Here is an 18,616-nt window from a genome sequence, read left to right as displayed (position 1 = left end):
AAATGCTTCGTAAACAAACTACACGAATTACTGCAATTTCATGCAGCTTTAAGGCATGTCTTTTTCAATTTACCCTGACTATTTGCCTCCGTAGAGAATGTGTAGCCCTCGCATCATCTCAGTGATCAGCGTTTAATAAGCGTCTTGCGATGTAGAATAATATTTATTGTCTTTTCGGTGTCACTGCCTTTGTCATACGCTGGATATTTAGTTTCGTATGAAATAAGGCTCCATCTATGATGTGGCTCAGTGTTTAGAAATAGGTCCCTTGGCATACATATGGACGCAATGCGTATTATGGTCTGTACATAGATGGTGCAGCTGAAATGTCCCGTTATGTATATTTATATCATATTGGATGTTGACTGGTATTATTTAAGTTCATATACATTAATGACAAAATTTTAAAATGCATTAATAAAAAGTAAGCGAATAGCACAAGTCAATACACAATTGTGCTCAAAGTAAGTTATTATATTTCAGTTGTAAGCAACCAAGTGTACCCATAAAGTACGGAAGAAAAAATACTTATTCACATATTTCATCAATTGTTAGCAATTATATAATTCAGATAGACGTTAGGCTTTATAACTACATTCGAATAGATTTACATTAATATAAGTTAACAATTAATAACGATATCACATTAATTACCATGTTGATACTTATTTAGAAAAAAAATATATTCATGTGTAAGAAAAAAGACCTTTTGTGTTTACAAACTTCACATTAATTATAATAAAGCACTGATCCAACGCGTAGCAAAAATAAAATAAAATTTTAACAGTAAACTTCAAATTTATATGTCAACATTCCTGAATATTTTATCTACGTAGCAAACATCTGAAACTCTTTTCACTAACTGCAATCAAGTGACAAAAGAAGGAGCATATATAGAAACTAATTGCTGCAATATACTCTCTTTATCCTCGTTTTATATTTTAAAAACATTCGGAGCCAGCATCCGCTTGTGTTCGCAATTGTTGTACACCGTTCGAATATATGCCAAAGAACTGGGGCGTATTTCTTCTTTCTGTGCGTACTATATTCGTTTGCGTAGTCATGAGATATACATGTATGAAAGTGAAAATTTATAAGTAGTATGCAACATTTCATTGCAGTGTTGTAATAAGGAAATATGTGTAGTATATTGTGTACTATATCGTTTCGATATGCCAAAATAAAAACAAATAACATGCCGTGCTTCCACCACAGGTCCAATACTGGGACATACCAATGATCACAGCGGGGGCTTTTGCTGGGGATTTCGGTCGTCAGAAAGACAGAGTGTTCCGCCTGCTGACCAGAGTGGGCTCAAACTTTAACACGCTATTCGACTTCTTCGTGAACGTGCTCTCCATGCACAAGTGGCGTAAAATGAACATTATATATGACCCCTATGGGCAGACGGACAACTCGGAGAAGTTCTGTCACATTGTAGCGGATGGCTTTCACCACGAGTTTAGGAACAATGATGCGTACGTTTAGTTGTTAAATTGAGCCTTGTTCTGAGAAAAACTGGACGTGATGCGTGTGCGTAAAGTGTCGTCCCAGATTAGCCTGTGAAGTCCGCACAGGCTAATCAGAGACGACACTTTCCGCTTTAATGGTATTTTTCGTTTAAAGGAAGTCCCTTAGAACCGAAAATCTAGTTTAAGCGGAAAGTGTCGACCCTGATTAGCCTGTGCGGACTGCACAGACTAATCTGGGATGACACTTTACGCACATCCATTAGTCCCGTTTTCTCAGAACGAGTCTCAATTGTATTATTTGTTACTAAAGTTATTACAATGTTTTTCTGTAAATAGTATACTTAGCGCAAACATGCTTCATCTTTGTGCATACTAGTTAAAGATGTAATGAACTCACAATCGTACTACACATTCTGGATTATTATAAAAGAGCACCGATCTCCACATGAGTTTAGATTTTGTAAATTATCCTGAAAGTAATGCTTTGTTTATATTACTACATTTTGATTCAATACCTGCAATTAACGGTTTAGGTTATATTATGTTAATTCGTGTGAGTTAACCATGCAAATTTTTAGTAACAAAACTGGCCCTGCGCACATGACCGGCGGAAGATTTTCATTAATACTTGGTTTTTCATAAAGCAACGTATTCTGTATTTTGTATTTATAACATCTTGTCCTTATAAACCAGACAAATTGATATGTAGCATTTACACATATATCAACACAACCATTTATATAAAACATATAAAAATGTCGTACCAAATTGAATGCGGAGTTGTGTTTCCATAAGTCTGACATACTACTGATAAAACACGAGCTGAGATATTACTTCCATTTGAAAAAAACAACATTCAAACAAACGTATTACGAAATGTAATCATGTGATGCTCGATTGCAGTGCACGAAGGGCTACAAATAACGTGACCCTGATGTTCGCACTGTTTGAGGACCCGGAGGAGATCCTTAAAGCGATGCCCAAGAAGATCGGCATCGAGTGCGCCGGTAAGTCATTAAACATGTTTAGAACGTGTGAACTCTTAAAAGTCCATTATTTGTCAGTGTATAGATCCTGAGGAGATCCTTTAAACAATTTAACAACAAGCTGGCATTGAGTTCGGCTCTCGAAAGGGATACACAACTATGTTCAACTAGGACATCCTTGAAACTCATGGATAAATTCCCGGTTGCGTTGTGGTAAAATCCGCCCGTAAGATACTAAACCTCTTTGTTTAACCAAGCTCTTTCTTTTGTATGTGATGTATTTGTCGCTAGTTAAAAGAAAGATGAAATCAAGAGTAATAATTTAGATATGTCAGACGCAGTTGTGTCTGATTACGTCATACGACACATGCATCTAGGATGCTTGCATATGTATTGTAGATTGGACATGCACTGGAGCACAACCCTGTTTAATTTGACCTTTTATACGCAAACGTATCAAAAGTCACAAAATACGTTATATGTGTACGTTGGTTTTACTATTGCATTTACTCTAACATCAAGTCAAATTGTTTAATATAGTTTATATTTATGCAATACGAGTTTTAGTGGTTTGGTAAAACTTGAACATTTATATAGGACTATATCTATGTATATAGGTACTAGTAAATATATTGCTTAAAATATATTGTAGGTTAAAATTGACAGCTTGCGTACGATGCAACATATTTAATGGTATTATGATTTAATATGAAATAACAAAACAATTCAACTATAACTATAACATGTGCCTTGATAGCCCAATCTCGGACACTGAAATTTTAAAAGCAATTAAGAAACTTGGTGTTAATAAATCACCATCGATTGACAATGTTTTGTATGAATATTTTAAGGTATGCGCACGACAAATAGTCCGCCCGCTTAACACATTTTTTAATCACACACTGAACTCAAAGTCATTTCCCCGTGCTTGGGCCTCGGGCATGATTATCCCCATTCATAAAAAAGGTGACCAATCCGACCCAAATAATTAAAGGGGGATTACACTAACAAGCTGTTTTTCTAAATTGTTCACTATAGTATTGAAGAGCGACTTAAATTATGGGCTCACGAAAATTCGGTGTTAACGGACGCCCAATTTGGATTTAAAAACAATTATGGCTGTACAGACCCAGTGTTTATTTTAAACTCGCTGATACAGAGACTAATCTGTAATAAGAAAAAAATGTATTGCTGTTTTGTGGATTATCGTAAAGCATATGACTGCATAGACAGGAATAGACTGTGGTACAAACTTATACATTTAGGAATCGACGGAAAATTATTATCCGTGCTCCGTTCTATGTACAGTGAAGTTAAATTTTGCGTAAAACATTTAGGAGCATTGTCAAAAAAAATTAATAGCAACATTGGACTATTCCAGGGGGAGATCACCTCTCCGATCTGCTTTTCTTTCTTCCTTAATGATATTGAGATGCACTTACAGGAAAATATAGATGCAGGTATAAATATTGACCAAATCGCTATTTTCTTATAACTATTCGCTGACGACGCAGTGCTCGTATCTGAATCCAAAGATGAACTGCAAAAATCTCTCAATAGTCTGTATTCATATTGTCAAAATTGGAATTACACAGTAAACAAAAAAACACTAAAGTAATGATCTTTCGAAAAGGGGGAGGGTAGGTGCTAACGAAAAATGGTTTTACAATAATCAAGAGGTAGAAATTGTTAACTCCTTCAACTACTTAAGGGTTGTGTTTACCAGCGGCGGGTCATTCGCTCTAGCAATGAAAACACTTGCGGGGAAAGAATTGCGATCTTTACATGCGCTTATGTCTTTAATTAAGAATAACAAAGTACCAATTAATATAATGTTTAACCTATTTGACGCGTATGTCCTATCAGTATTAAATTACTGCTCGGAAGTTTGGGGGTAGGATCAAGATGAAACTTTAGAAAGAGTACACACAAAGTTTTGTAAATAGGTTCTTAATGTAAAACCCTCTACAAATACTCTTGCATTGTATAACGAACTGGGTAGATTTCCACTGTATTTCGAAAGATACATTAGAATGGTTAAATACTTTTTAAAGATACACACAGCAAACAAGAAAAATGTATTTTAAATACCGTTTTAAACGAACAATTAAATAACATAAATGCTAACAATTTTCATTCAAACTGGGCATCTCAAGTGCGTCTGATACTTCAATCCTCGGGCTTACATGAAATATGGATGTATCCGAACTCTGTTAAAATAGAAACATTTATCCAAAAGCTGAGTCCGACTTATCGATATCTATATTAGCGATTGGCGATCAGGACTAGAAAACTCAACGTCTCTAGATGTATATAGAGAAATTACACTTAATTTTGAAAAGTCAGCATATATTAGCCAGTTGGAAAATCCAAAATACAGAAATGTATTGGCCAAATTATATTTATCATCCCATAAATTAAATATTGAAATCGGTCGTCATAATAATGTGCCTAGACAAGATAGAAAATGCACCCTCTGTAACCTTAATGATAGAGAAGACGAGTTTCATTTTGTACTAAAGTGCCCCATATAAATCCATATTCGGAAAGAATATATTTCAAAATATCTCTATACTCACACGAGCATGCTTAAATATGTTCTACTTATGCAAAGCGAAAATAAAGCTACTTTAAAAAAGCTGGCAACATACTACCAAAAAGCTTTCCAACTAAGAGAAACGTTAATATCTACAGTTTAATTATAAAATCGGTGATTTACACATCACTCAAAGCTTTCATACACCCAACTCGTTTTGAATATTCAGGTTTATGTATGATTTTTGCTGTATGTGTTTTTACTTGCTTTTCAAATCTTTAATGTATTGTATAATTGGTATAAAAGTAAGTTTGACGCATACAAACCCTTAAATCATGTTTGTGTATTTTATTTATTTTTCAAATACTTAATGTATTGTATAATTGTTACGAAAGTAATCTTGCCGCATACATACCCCGGTATCATGTTTGTATGTTTGTGTGCTGTTTGAATTTATATTTGTTTATCAAATATTTAAAGTATTGTGTAACTGCTACGAAAGTAATTTTGTCGCATACATACTCCTAGATCATCTATATTTCTTTTTTCGCATAGATGGTCGACGCTGGGGTATGATACAATTTAAATTAAATTGACTAGTGTATATAGATGGAGATCTTACTTTTTAAACTAAGATTGCCCTCTAACTGACACTATTTTACTATTTACTAAGGAGCAATATCCCTAGAGACCAACTATAGTTTCGTTTTTCGTATAGGTGGTCAACAAAGAGGAAAGCACTATTATTAACACTGATACATTACTTAACTACAAGTAAGCGTAACACATTTCGACATATGATTTTCATTACAAACAGCTTTAAAGGTATCAGCATTCCTATCCGATAAGTATAAATTCATTAAACTACGAATGAAAAATAACATTCAAATATAAAGTTAGATTATGCGGTTATATATGCCCATCATACGAATTCATATTCATGTATTTTTCCTTGTTAAAAAGACTCAAAGGTTTAAATGTATACAAAAAAACGAGTAATATCTTCCATATGAGGATTGAAACAATAATTCTATTCACTAGTGCAACTTTTTTGCAGAATAATACAATTAGTGCTGCAATTATTAAACTTCGTTTGAAATTATGTTATAACATTCTCACGAAAACACATTAACATGTTTACTCCTTATATAGTAAATTGATCTTTCTTCGAAATGAGTATATTTTTGTTTGTATTTACTTCATGCTGTTATTGTATATGTTATTATATATTGTAAATGACGATGAGCTTGTAATGCTTAAGTCTGAATAAACGATTCTGATTCTGATTCTGATTCTGGTTATTATGTGTTTCCGATACGCCAATTGTGTATCGCATATATTAAAATAAGTATCTGATTAAGTATTAACAGCTGTTAAGAGTACACAAATGCATGCAGGCTTTCATAAATTCACATTTTGTCAAATAATGGAGCACGTCAAACGACATAAATATTTGCGTAAATCTTAAGGGAAATCATAAAACAAAAACTGGTTTCCTACATATTCAACTCAATGTATTTCGATTTTTTCTTAAATTGCTAGGTTTCATGTTTCCAAGTCTTACGACGTCAATATGTCAATTATGCTTGAGAAATTGAGCAGGCTTTTCCTGCTCATTGTAAAATAAAAAGCAAACAGCAGAACTTTACCATAAATCAAATTCCCTCATAAGTGTCGTTCTTTGTTGAACATTAATGCTAAAATGACTGCTGTAGATTAATGTCGGAATAATGGCATGAAATGACGATATGAATAATGCAACTGTCATGCATCATTTTACTTTAGGAAAATGTATAACGATATGATAGCGTTTCATGTAGTTGAATTGGTAGTATTGCATTTAGTTTTTGTTCATTTAGGAGACGAACACTTGCTGTTTAAATGTGTATTAATTTGATATTCTTCTAAAACTAAACATAATTTAGAAATAGATGGAAAACAATTAACACATGAGTAAGGTGATTTACGGAAATATTTTTACTAGTTTTTGCTTTATATTAGTTAATTATAATGCGGGTATAATCACTGCTATTAGTGTCACCGTGTTATAGCTCCACTCTTTATAAATAAAAATCGTCAAACAACTTTTATATAAGTTCACACTTATACATGTAGTATGCATTAACAAGTATCTGGTCATCATCGCTGCGTGTTTCGAAACCCTGAAACAGTATGATATAAGAACGTATGCTCTTATTATTTCAGATTGTTTGTTTATGTTTGATTTGTTATATATTGTATATGATGATACCCACAGTTATGATAACAACACGCTACTGAATCCACAGTGATTTTATTGGCAAGCATGCATTTGGTATTTTGAGCTAAACAAACATTTGTTTGACTCGCTTTGTCAGCATCTCGAGAGGGCAAACATCTTAAAAGAAAACTGGCATTGAAGCGATCGCCACATGATTAAATAGCACACTAGTTTAGCGATTCCATTAGCCGTGTTTATGATGTGTAATTGCTTCTTAGCAGCGACAAAGCAAGCTGCCTCTGGGTTGGTGCTGAAGTGTTATTGGTTTACGTTCATTTCCCTTTGATTTCCTCTTTAACTGGATACTTGATGAACTATTGTTGGAGGAAATTAGTGGAACGGACGTATGAGACACAAATCTGATTCTATAGCAGTCGTTGTTTGTGTAACGGACAAAAAACAATCATCTGATTTTATTTCTGGCGTTTTCGTATGTATCTCAAAACTATCGATCTGCATAATTATGTAAAAATATGTGTTAAGGTGTATTCATGTGTGTAACAAGCTTATCATATGACTGGTTGATCGTCTGTTTGTGTTATTGTCAGACAGAAATCAAATCCGTCGACGTAGGTATATAAACATGATAGAATGCCACGTTATTATAATGTTGGATATTTTTCATTTATTTATTTGATTGTATGTTTGTTCGTTCTCATTTGATGCTGTATGCGTGTCGTAATATTGAGAGGCAGTAACCAAATCAGTATCTGCATGCAGTCAGTTCATAGTCGGCGAGAGACAGTAACCAAATCAGTATCTGCATGCAGTCAGTTCATAGTCGGGGAGAGACAGTAACCAAATCAGTATCTGCGTGCAGTCAGTTCATAGTCGGGGAGAGACAGTAACCAAATCAGTATCTGCATGCAGTCAGGTCATAGTCGGGGAGAGAAAGTAACCAAATCAGTATCTGCGTGCAGTCAGTTCATAGTCGGGGAGAGACAGTAACCAAATCAGTATCTGCGTGCAGTCAGTTCATAGTCGGGGAGAGACAGTAACCAAATCAGTATCTGCATGCAGTCAGTTCATTGTCGGGGCTTTATTCTTTAAGCATTTTGTATGTGTGTAAGTGCGACAGTGACTGAGCTTGACAATCATAATTATACGTATCCTGCTTCTTGTAGTAATGCACGTATAGAATCATGAACACTATTTGGAATAAGTCAGTTACACTTTGCTAGGAATTTTACTTTTAACTTGATATAAGTCATTTTTTGTTACAAAGTTATGGCAACAGCCACGCCTTCTTATTTTTTTTTCATATTGTTTTGTATGTAGCATGCTATGTTTATATGTAGAGTGTACTGCTATGTATGTTAATAGAGCACATGTGTGAAATTTATTTAAAACAAAACAAAAATGAAATATCTGCTAATCAACATCGGTGTCGCCGTTCATTTAAGATACCAGCAATATATTCATGTTATGAATACATTGATGAAATTTTTAGATTATTGCTTTCCATGAATAGACATAACTTTCACTTCTATCAGTAACATTTGCTATACAAGTCGTGTAGAGACTGGTCTATACATATACTCATTTGAAATAACAAGAATAAAGTTTAAATTCCATCAATATCACCCTGTCTCATAATCGCCGGTAAAAGTTTTGAGTAACAGTAAGTACAAATGCATTAACACATAAACGGTATGTTCAATATTTAATGAATACATTCTGTAGTTTGACCAAAATAATATTATGAATTATTCATTCGAGGGGCAAAAGAAAAATCGGATTTAATATAAAACGCCGCATGTCCGTAACGAAAAACCCATTGTCGATGACGATTGAATTGATGACTTGCATGGCATTACTTTTGTCACACACCCCCCCCCCCCCCCTCCAACCCCGCAAAAAGAACGCTGAATAATCGTTAATATGTTTTGCATTTCACTCATTCGGAACACAAACGAGTATTTGCCATAAGATATAGCGGAATAAAAGAATCAATTGAATTCTCCAGACTATAAATGCCTTGAATAAATTTCCATTTCCGATGAAACAAGTTCAATCCTTTTACAGATATTCAACTGTGTAACGTATATTTTTTCAGAGTGCGCTAGGGTTATTCTTAAAAAGATGAATGCATAGTTTTATATCGAAACATCGATATTCCGTTGTAAGATATATTAAAATTGCGTTGTATCGGTTTAAGTTCGTTCCTTTATCTATATTGTTCAATAAGCAAAGACCATATTACGTTTTATGAAAGTTATTCGGGCTTTAAAATACGTTTTTAAATAATTTGTCGTATTTTAAATCTGCAAGGTAAAAATACGGATTCACCACTGCCTATTTTGACAATGTGAAATAAGGTTCATGATTTTTGACGATGCTTATTCAGCGAAGCAGCTCATCTAAGTTATCATAGCATGTAAAAATTATTCACAATGGCGACCTATGTAAAAGACCTAGCCAGTCCGATTGAGTTGGCTAAATTTTCTCAATCGGCATACCTCGCTGATTATCATTAATAAAGGTAAAGGCAGCTTGGTGAACGTCCTCTTTCAAATGTATCGAGATGTTCAGGACATGAACCAGACACAAAACTGTGACGCTGGGAAACCCCTAAATGTAGTTATTTTTATATTTGAGCGAGAATGTAACGCGCCTTCCAGTTTCGATGAATGATTCAAGTTCCCCACGGGTACAACTTCCCCGTCACCTTAAATTTTTTTTCGTACACAAAATTTGTCATTCCAATTTTTTTTCGTACCCATTTTTTTCGTACCCAAATTTTGTTCGTACCCAAATTTTTGTTTGTACCACACTTTTTTCGTACCCAATTTTTTTTCGTACCCAACTTTTTTCGTACCCAATTTTTTTTCGTACCCAAATTTGTTTTGTACCCAATTTTTTCTTCATAATTTGTTCGTTCCCAAAATGTTCGTACCCAAAATTGTTTTCGTACCAAAAATATTCGTACCCACATACATTACTGTGGTGATGTAGATAAACTTTAATTGATGCTTTTATATCGATACTCTTCAAAAGCATCGTCACACCAGTACTGTCAGTACTTTGATTTTATTCAACATCGCATAGTTTAGCATTGCGAATGTTGCCACAATAGATTCCGTCGTTAGATTTTACGTAATATGAAATAGATGGAGCACACACTCTCGACGAAGCTTCTGTCATGCCCATGCTTTGAGTATTTCGTTCTCATTGTTGATCATTTCGTTCACATTGTGTGTTTTTCATTCATCTGGAACACAATTATCACAGCAGATTTAGAGGAATCAAGAACCGCACACAAATACATTCAATTATCCGGACGGTAAATGACTGGTATAAATTTCAATTTCCGATGGGAGAAAGCAATGCATTAACACATATGCAGATGTCGTGGATGTTTGCTTCGTATTAACGTGCCTTTGTAAATAAGAAAAGTGCAGTTACCGGTGGTTTCTTTGTAGAAATGTTTTGTATGGATCAAAACTGGCAGTATAAAGTATAATTGCAGCAAAGAAATTGTAAATACGTTATTATACTTTAAATGTATCTATTGCAATGGTATGTGTTACATATAACACAAGCGGCTTGCGTTGATAATTAAACTCCTTTGAGTTAGCTTTATATGTGCAAGCACTACCGTATAGTTTTCCTTTTCAAGTCGCTATCTTATTTTTTTTCCACAAACAATCGTCCATTTAATCACCAAGTGCCCTCCGTAAGTCGGAATCAAAAATAAATCTCCTCTTTATGACTAGGGGAAAACAACGAATTCGTTTACATTTACTCCATCATAGATCTCTTGTGTCCATTCTATAATATCAAATATTATTTACAATGGTATTCATATAACTGCTTAGGAGATGGAAATATGTATGCTCATGGCATGAAATTGGGGTTAAGATACAATCATATGGCAAATATAATCTATTCAAACCTTATGCATCTTCTTGTGCTAGCAGAGTCTGCTTAATATGATGTATAATGAGCAGTGTATGGCGTACATGTATTTGCTTGAATAGGCTAAATATTTGGTGTTTCTCTCTACTTGCTGAACTAAGGAGTTAACCCCATTTATGCCTAGAGTCTAGAAAAAAGGCATTGGCAAACAGTGTAGACCCAGATGAGACGCCGCATGATGCGGCGTCTCATCAGGGTCTGCGCTGTTTGCTTAAAGGAATTTCTGTAAGAAATATTCTAAATATAGAAATAAATATACTAGACATCCCTATTTTTTTTTAAATAAATTGATCAAATTTACAAGGATGGGAGAGTCCTCTAGGCATAAATGGTTTAAGTTTGTGTTGCGCATGTATTTAGCCTCATTTTATGCAACGCTTCAATTCAACATTCCAAACTATGCGGGTAATAATGCTAGTTTGTACGTGCAGGCATTATGGTCCTCATTTATTTTTAGGTTTTAAAATCCTAACATCCGGCTTCAATGCATACACAGATGTGATGTGTATTACACGTGCTTGTATACGTTTTTGGACCACGGTTTTCGAGTGTTTTAAATAAATATAATGTTATTGTTATCAAGTTTTATTAATGTTTTTCTAATAATATATGAAACAATTCTAGTGTATTAATTATATCTTTTCTCCGCGGAGAATGCACATTTCGCAAAAATGGCTGGAGTAATAATATTTTGTAACAAATAACACGTTGAAAACAATGAGGTCACTACTTAAAATATTGTACCAATGGTTAAAATCCGTGTGTATTAAACGCGCCATTAATAGTTTCATTATCAATATTATTTCAGTCTACATACCTAGCATACGAGCAAAAAGTAGAGAAATAGAAAACCAGGATTTAGCGAATGTGAAAATTTAAATTTACCATGAAACGAACATGATTACAGAGAAACGTGTAATCGCAAACTTCTCTAAATTATGAATATCTTAAACTTAAGGTAAAGGTACTTAAGTGTACGAATTTCCGATTTCGCAAAGTTGTTCCGGTAGCCATTTTAAAGTTCCGAAGAGGATTGCGCGTGACCACTGATTTCAACAAAGATGACTATGTTGTATTCAATAATTGACATAACTCGCTGACAATCCTTTGTAACGATGTCAATCCAGTGCACAGAAATATGGTTGGAATAATTCACACGAACATACCGTAATTTGCTCTGGACGAAATCTTAATCCATTCTGTGTCGCACGATACGTTGTGTATTCAATTATTACGCTTTTCTTATTACTGATTGAAACCAACGCCAGTAAAACAACATATTGATCACACGCGATCTCGTAAACATTTTCTATCTAAAACTAATCGCAGACGTAAAGTCAAGTATGTAAAATTATTGAAAACAGGTTAATAAAGGGTGACACATTGCGATTTAATGGAATTTTTAGTTTAAATTAACATTATATGTTATAAAACAAAAATCCAGTCTAGCCTGTGTTTTCCCTAATCAGCCTGTGTGGACTGCATAGGCTAAGCCTGGTCGACACTTTAAACACATTAATAAAGTCCATTTTTCCCAAACGTGGCTAAATCATGCGATTAAATCAGCTTACAAACAATAATCATTGATCTAATTATTATAGTGATACCACACCAAATCGGTTTTTAATAATCAAATGAGAATATCGTATCACTCAACCAACCGATAAGCTTAAAGTAATATATGTATTTATCACGTGCCATACCATGTTTCTCGTGTAATATTACCATTACGAATATTTTTATCTCACACATGTGTAATATACTTTTTAATCATGTTCATTGGCTTATTTTCGTTCGATTGACCAATCGCATTTTGATAATATGCTTAAATGACGTTGCAACGTCAAATGCCGTCACGAAATGTAAACAACATTCGGTATTTATCATTATTTTTGCGTATATATTTATTTAATTTGCTCATTTAAAGGGAAAGGGAAACTTAAAAAGTTGTTTCAGATTCGCAAATTTTCGATTTAGTTATGATATTTGTGAGGAAACAGTATTACTGAACATTTACCATAGTCCAATATAGCCATTATATGTATTTTTTGACGATTTGAAAACCAACAAATTATAAAGCGTTGAAATGCGAAACGATTAAATAATTTGGATAGTTCTGTTGTTGTTAAAATTTACGAAACTACGAAGATTGCTTATATAACGTATAAAATACGTATTCTGTGCATACTCGGCGGAATAGCCGACAGGGCTAATGCGTTTTTACTTCAGACTAACTCCAGGACTCCGGGGGTCACTGGTTCGAGCCCTGGTACCGGCTACTTATTTTTCCTGTTTTAATTTTATTCTTGATTTTTTACTGGAGCTTTTAAAATCCAATGTTTACATTTATCAATATAAAGCATTTAATGACAAACTTTAAAACATGCCAAAATCGGTGAAAAGGCCCCTTTAAAAGCATGCGCTAAAAAAGATCTGACACTCTTTGTCATTTCATATCATATTTTATCAGCTTTAAACTCGTCCAGGAATTTCGTTAGTAAGTTCGCCAAAGGCTCGCTTACCAACAAAATTCCTGAACTCGTTCAATAAAATATGGTATCATATGACAACTCGTGTCAGATCCTATTTATATTGAATGGGAGGCTATCGCAAGAACGTCAATTCACCTTGCAGTGTAATACGTTGCCTCCCTTTCATTCGTCAATACCAGTTTCAGCGCTACAAAAATTAACGATATGTATATACTGCAAGTTTGAAATGGTATGGTACATATTTTCATGTTTCCAAAATTAAAACATATAAGTACCTGTTCATTGACATTTTTGAAAACATTCCATTTAATGTGTACTTCTATAGTATCTGTGTTTGTTTTGTATTTAATGATTGTATTTTGTTTGAGGATGCGTCGTTAATATGGTGTTCTACTATCGATAGGGAGGACCAAGGTTCAGTGCCCATTCAAGTATGTGTTCATTGCATCATGTTAAAAGTGTTAAACTAAACGCACATGCTTTGTATCGATCGATGTCGATTGCCTGAAATATGTTTACATAAATGGATGTTCCAGCTACAACTGTTGTTTTACTTTATTGAGTTGTATACTTGTTTTGCAGTACATTAACATACATAATTCACATATATTAAACTATACTAGTATTTAAAAAAGGAACTGTTTAGGCAATTTAAAGTAACATAGTTTTCTGGTTGATTATGGGACAATATTTGTTCACAAATGATATGAGGCAAACTAGACTAAACGTCAATTGCATGTAAACATTAGCGCCTGTTAGTATCAAAACAATCATAGTTGTACATGAAGTATGTAATAATAGGTATTGCTATATACAAAATGCTTGTTTAATTGACTTAAGGGCTATACAGCGAATAATATTTTTGTTTATATACCATTAAAATAAATTCGATCATATCGATGCCAATTAAGACAATTTTAGATTATTTCGATCGCTTCATTTTAAATCTATGTTTTGCAACTTTACAGAATAGCGACCGATGACATTTTGAGAATAATATACATTTATTCATGCTTTTGAGTGTTGCATATTGTAATATAGATAATAGCAGTCGAGACTAGAATTCATCTGTTTTTAGCATGAGATAAGATTTTGTACCTAGCACTTACTTGATATGCTCTTTATCGACAGTTTGCAAGTATAACCGAAATGCACTCGTATTATATAGCGATACTATTAATCTCCAGACCGCCTTCATCATATGACGTCATCGTTTCATACTCACTATAAATATGCAAAGATTAGAATAACAACACTACGTGACTGAAATGTCTAAACAAGCTGATTGTGCTCAAAGGATGGTTGTATTTGCCTTGATTAGAATCCTGGCCCAGAATATGCAAAACATTTAAAGTGAAACACAATGACGCTGTGTTAACATGCAGCTCTCTTAGTTAACTCATTTTGCTCCCATGCTGTTGTAGTCGGAAAGTCATCAACAAAACCCATTGGATGTAACAACGCTGATTAATTGTCATCCTTCCTGGAAACAAGCAGCTTGTATGGCTTTCTGAGACATCAATTTCTAGAGAGAAAAAAACACATGTAAACATGACTTGTACGGCAGCTACCGATAAGGTATAATTTTACATGGTTGAATTTCTCTAATACATTTTTGTTACATCTCAAATGGTTTCGATAAAAGTCTGAATTAGTTGGCCACATATTGGTAACACAACGCGTATTACTTGTTATTACTACGATTACTACTGATTCGATTCTAATGCATGTGAGAGTATATGACTTAAATAACATAAGACACACCTTTTTTATGGTTTACCATGCTTTTTCGCATTTATTTGAACGTATCAAATATGGAAAACAAGAATTGCATTTGGCAAAGACGCCTCTTAGCATTTATTTACTTTTAAACATTTGTTTGAATATTTTAAATAATTTGCTTACATTTAAATGGTGATTAAAATAAAATGGTCAAATGTAGTTACATCTTTACTATTAAATAAAAATTTAACATGTACAGTATACACACACTAGCTTCATGTTTTACAATGTGCATAACCATACACAACATTGAACCATATACAACGCATTTGGGAATTTCTAGTTCTCATGTACACCTCCAAAGATTAAACAATATATTCCTGTCACGATTATATGGTCCTATCTAACATATTCGATGCTGTCTACAGTTGATTTTGTACGCAATGAGCGCTTCTCAGGAGACGTTAATGTTCCGTCGACAATATTGGTATACTTGCCTTCAATAAACGTCCTGTGTGCGGCATTTGCATATTTCGTGTATTTACTTGAGTTGTGTTTGCCTCACGCTGCTTATTGTACTGAAAAAGCGTCTCTTCCTTTCGTATTGTGCGGTGTATGAGTACGATTACATGAGCTTGGAATAGCGGCTCTTCCTTTCCTATTGTGCGGTGTACGAGTAAGAATACATGGGCGGCTCTTCCTTTCGTATTGCTCGGTGTACGAGCACGAATACATGGGCGGCTCTTCCTTTCGTACTGTGCGTTGTATGAGTACGAATACATGAGTGGCTCTTCCTTTCGTATTGTGTGGTGTACGAGTACGAATACATTTTCTCGAAATATAAATCGTTAGCTCGTATAGAAAATTCGAACCTATCAAATGTAAGCCGTAGCGTTTATTTACTGACTGTATTTCAATGATTAAAATAATAAGATGTAAAGAAACAACTCAGGTAATAGAGTCATCATAGTTTACACATTAATAACGGATATTTTCCTTTAAAAAACGTATTCGTTATGTCATCACTACGTGTTTGTTTGTCGTCAATAAAATGGTGTTATAATGTTCTGAAACGTATATTTACAATGTTTTGGTATTGTTGTTTTGTTTTAAATTCAACCACTTTGAACATATGCACCGTCTGATAAACTCGTTCATAGCATACATGCAACGCATTGAAACTGTCAACTAAACGCTTAATTCTTATTGGATAATCCGCACACGTGATCCTTTTCCCTCTTCTTACAATTTATACAACTAAGTCATCGATATAAATAACCTACTTGTTCTCACGTGCAATTGTGCGGACCATTAGAGATAATGCCGTTGGCTCCCTTTTGCATAATTTGTTTGCGCTTTAATAATTATGCAAATAAAGCTGAAACCGTCACTGAAACTGAATGCATGCGCCAGCGTCAAGTATGGCCCCTAGAGAGTTACCATTTACGCGTGGTAATCAACTTGAATTTCAAATATAGCAATTTAATTAATAGCTGTGCCATTCAATTGGTAACGTTATGATAGTTCGGCATTGTTTATGCATACACGACGTCAAAATTATTTAATACAATTAAGTTTTATCCTAACAATTTCAGCTAAATAACGGCTCGAGAGAAAAAAGCATATTAACTAACCATTGTCAATACACTGCATGCATCTAACGCTTATAAAATGAATCATATTAAAAAAATACAGTGCGCTATATGTGTACCTAGTGACAATTATAAGTTCATGTTTATAAACAAGCGTGTTTCCCATTAATTATTCAATAAAATTCGCCTACGTTTCCACAGACTGAACACGTAGGTTTTACTGACAAAAATCATTTCTTATAACTTGTGCAACATTTATCAACCATATCCTGACATCAATTGAGCTTTTATTATTTTTATCTATTCGCCTTCCGTGATCATTGCATACATAATTACATCACATGCCCAAACAGACACCCGTACGACTCTCAAGGGTCCCAGTAATATCGTAATCTACTGCTGGAAATCGTGGCTGAATGCAAAATACAATTTAACTGATTTATGTAGGTTTCATGGAAGTTGTTGATGCCCTTTGGAATACAAACGACCTCGTACTTTTGTTGTATAATAATGAACCCATGCATGGGAATTCTGATTCGAATATAATATGGAAACACTATATGGTCATTGCTGAGTTATTTTTTACAATTTCATATAAACTCAAGCAAACCTTTTGGTTGAATTGTTCAGATGTTTTGGGGTATAATGCTAAACGACTGTGTTACTTGAATTGATGGAATACCTGTTTTCATAAGCCGATACTATGTCAATGTAACATATGTTGGACCCGGGATATTTTGTCGTTAGAATTATATATGATACGTGTAACTGTATGTATATTATCCTCTTAGTTCACAATTTATTCAATAAACCGATATAAAAGTGGATTAAACATTAAACATCTGAAAAACCCAAACATTGTCGGTGTATTTCATTTGTAGGTGCAATGCAGATTTTTAATGCAGACATCCGCGGATCTAATTTAAATAACGACTTGAATATAGACTTTAGAAACATCGCCTAAAAACAGTTCATATTGCATTGGGTTTCTTTGTTGCGTTAACTGTGATATTTCCGAACCCAAACAAATAGTTTAAATTGAAAGCTTGAAATTATCGATAATGTTCAGTTTTACGTGTATATGCAAATACATAAAACCTTGATTTTAAGATTGGCAATCACAGATATTCTATTTAACCCGTTTATTCCAAGCGTCTTGAAAAAGGCCGTAGCATACAGCGTAGACCCTGATGCGACGCCGCATGATGCGGCGTCTCAGCAGGGTCTGCGCTGTTTGCTAAAAAAAAATCTCTAAGAATTATTCTAAATATAGAAATATATATACTAGACATCCCTAAGTATGATATGTTCCAATGTTCGTGTGTAATACGCATTATTCGACCGAGTTGCTTTGCGATAAACAGAACAACCATAGGGAAATCGTGTGATTGCTTGTTTTGTATTACTAATGTCTGATAAGGTCAAACAGTCTTAACATTGTTTGAAATATCAGACAGATGTGCGAATAAAGCTATAAGGAAGATCTGCTCCGGCTTCTACATCAGCATGCACATGGTTTTACATAAAAAAAAAAAAATATGTTTCCTAATACACTTTAAAATTGCTGTTTGCTACTACTTTAGCATGCTTATTGATAGTGTTTGATTGATTTATTGTGAAAAATGTGTGAAAATATTT

At 34.0% G+C, this 18,616-nt stretch overlaps 1 protein-coding gene across 3 annotated transcripts in view; it reads left to right on the top strand.

The window, feature by feature from the left end:
* The window catches only part of LOC127867686 (atrial natriuretic peptide receptor 1-like), a 740,759-nt gene that overhangs the window by 90,497 nt on the left and 631,646 nt on the right, over nt 1–18,616 (top strand). For all 3 annotated transcript variants that reach the window (XR_008043618.1, XM_052409008.1, XM_052409007.1), the window contains exons 3-4: nt 1,216–1,478; nt 2,376–2,479. Coding sequence is in view for 2 of the 3 variants with exons in the window: in XM_052409008.1 (XP_052264968.1) it covers nt 1,216–1,478; nt 2,376–2,479 (367 nt within the window). In the remaining variant the exon portion in view is untranslated. The remainder of the gene's footprint in view (nt 1–1,215; nt 1,479–2,375; nt 2,480–18,616) is intronic.

Source organism: Dreissena polymorpha, chromosome 2 (assembly GCF_020536995.1).
Source record: "Dreissena polymorpha isolate Duluth1 chromosome 2, UMN_Dpol_1.0, whole genome shotgun sequence".
NCBI classification, from domain to species: Eukaryota; Metazoa; Mollusca; class Bivalvia; order Myida; family Dreissenidae; genus Dreissena; species Dreissena polymorpha.
The sequence above is the reverse complement of the archived record's forward strand: the minus strand, read 5'-3'. Positions and strand labels throughout refer to the sequence as shown.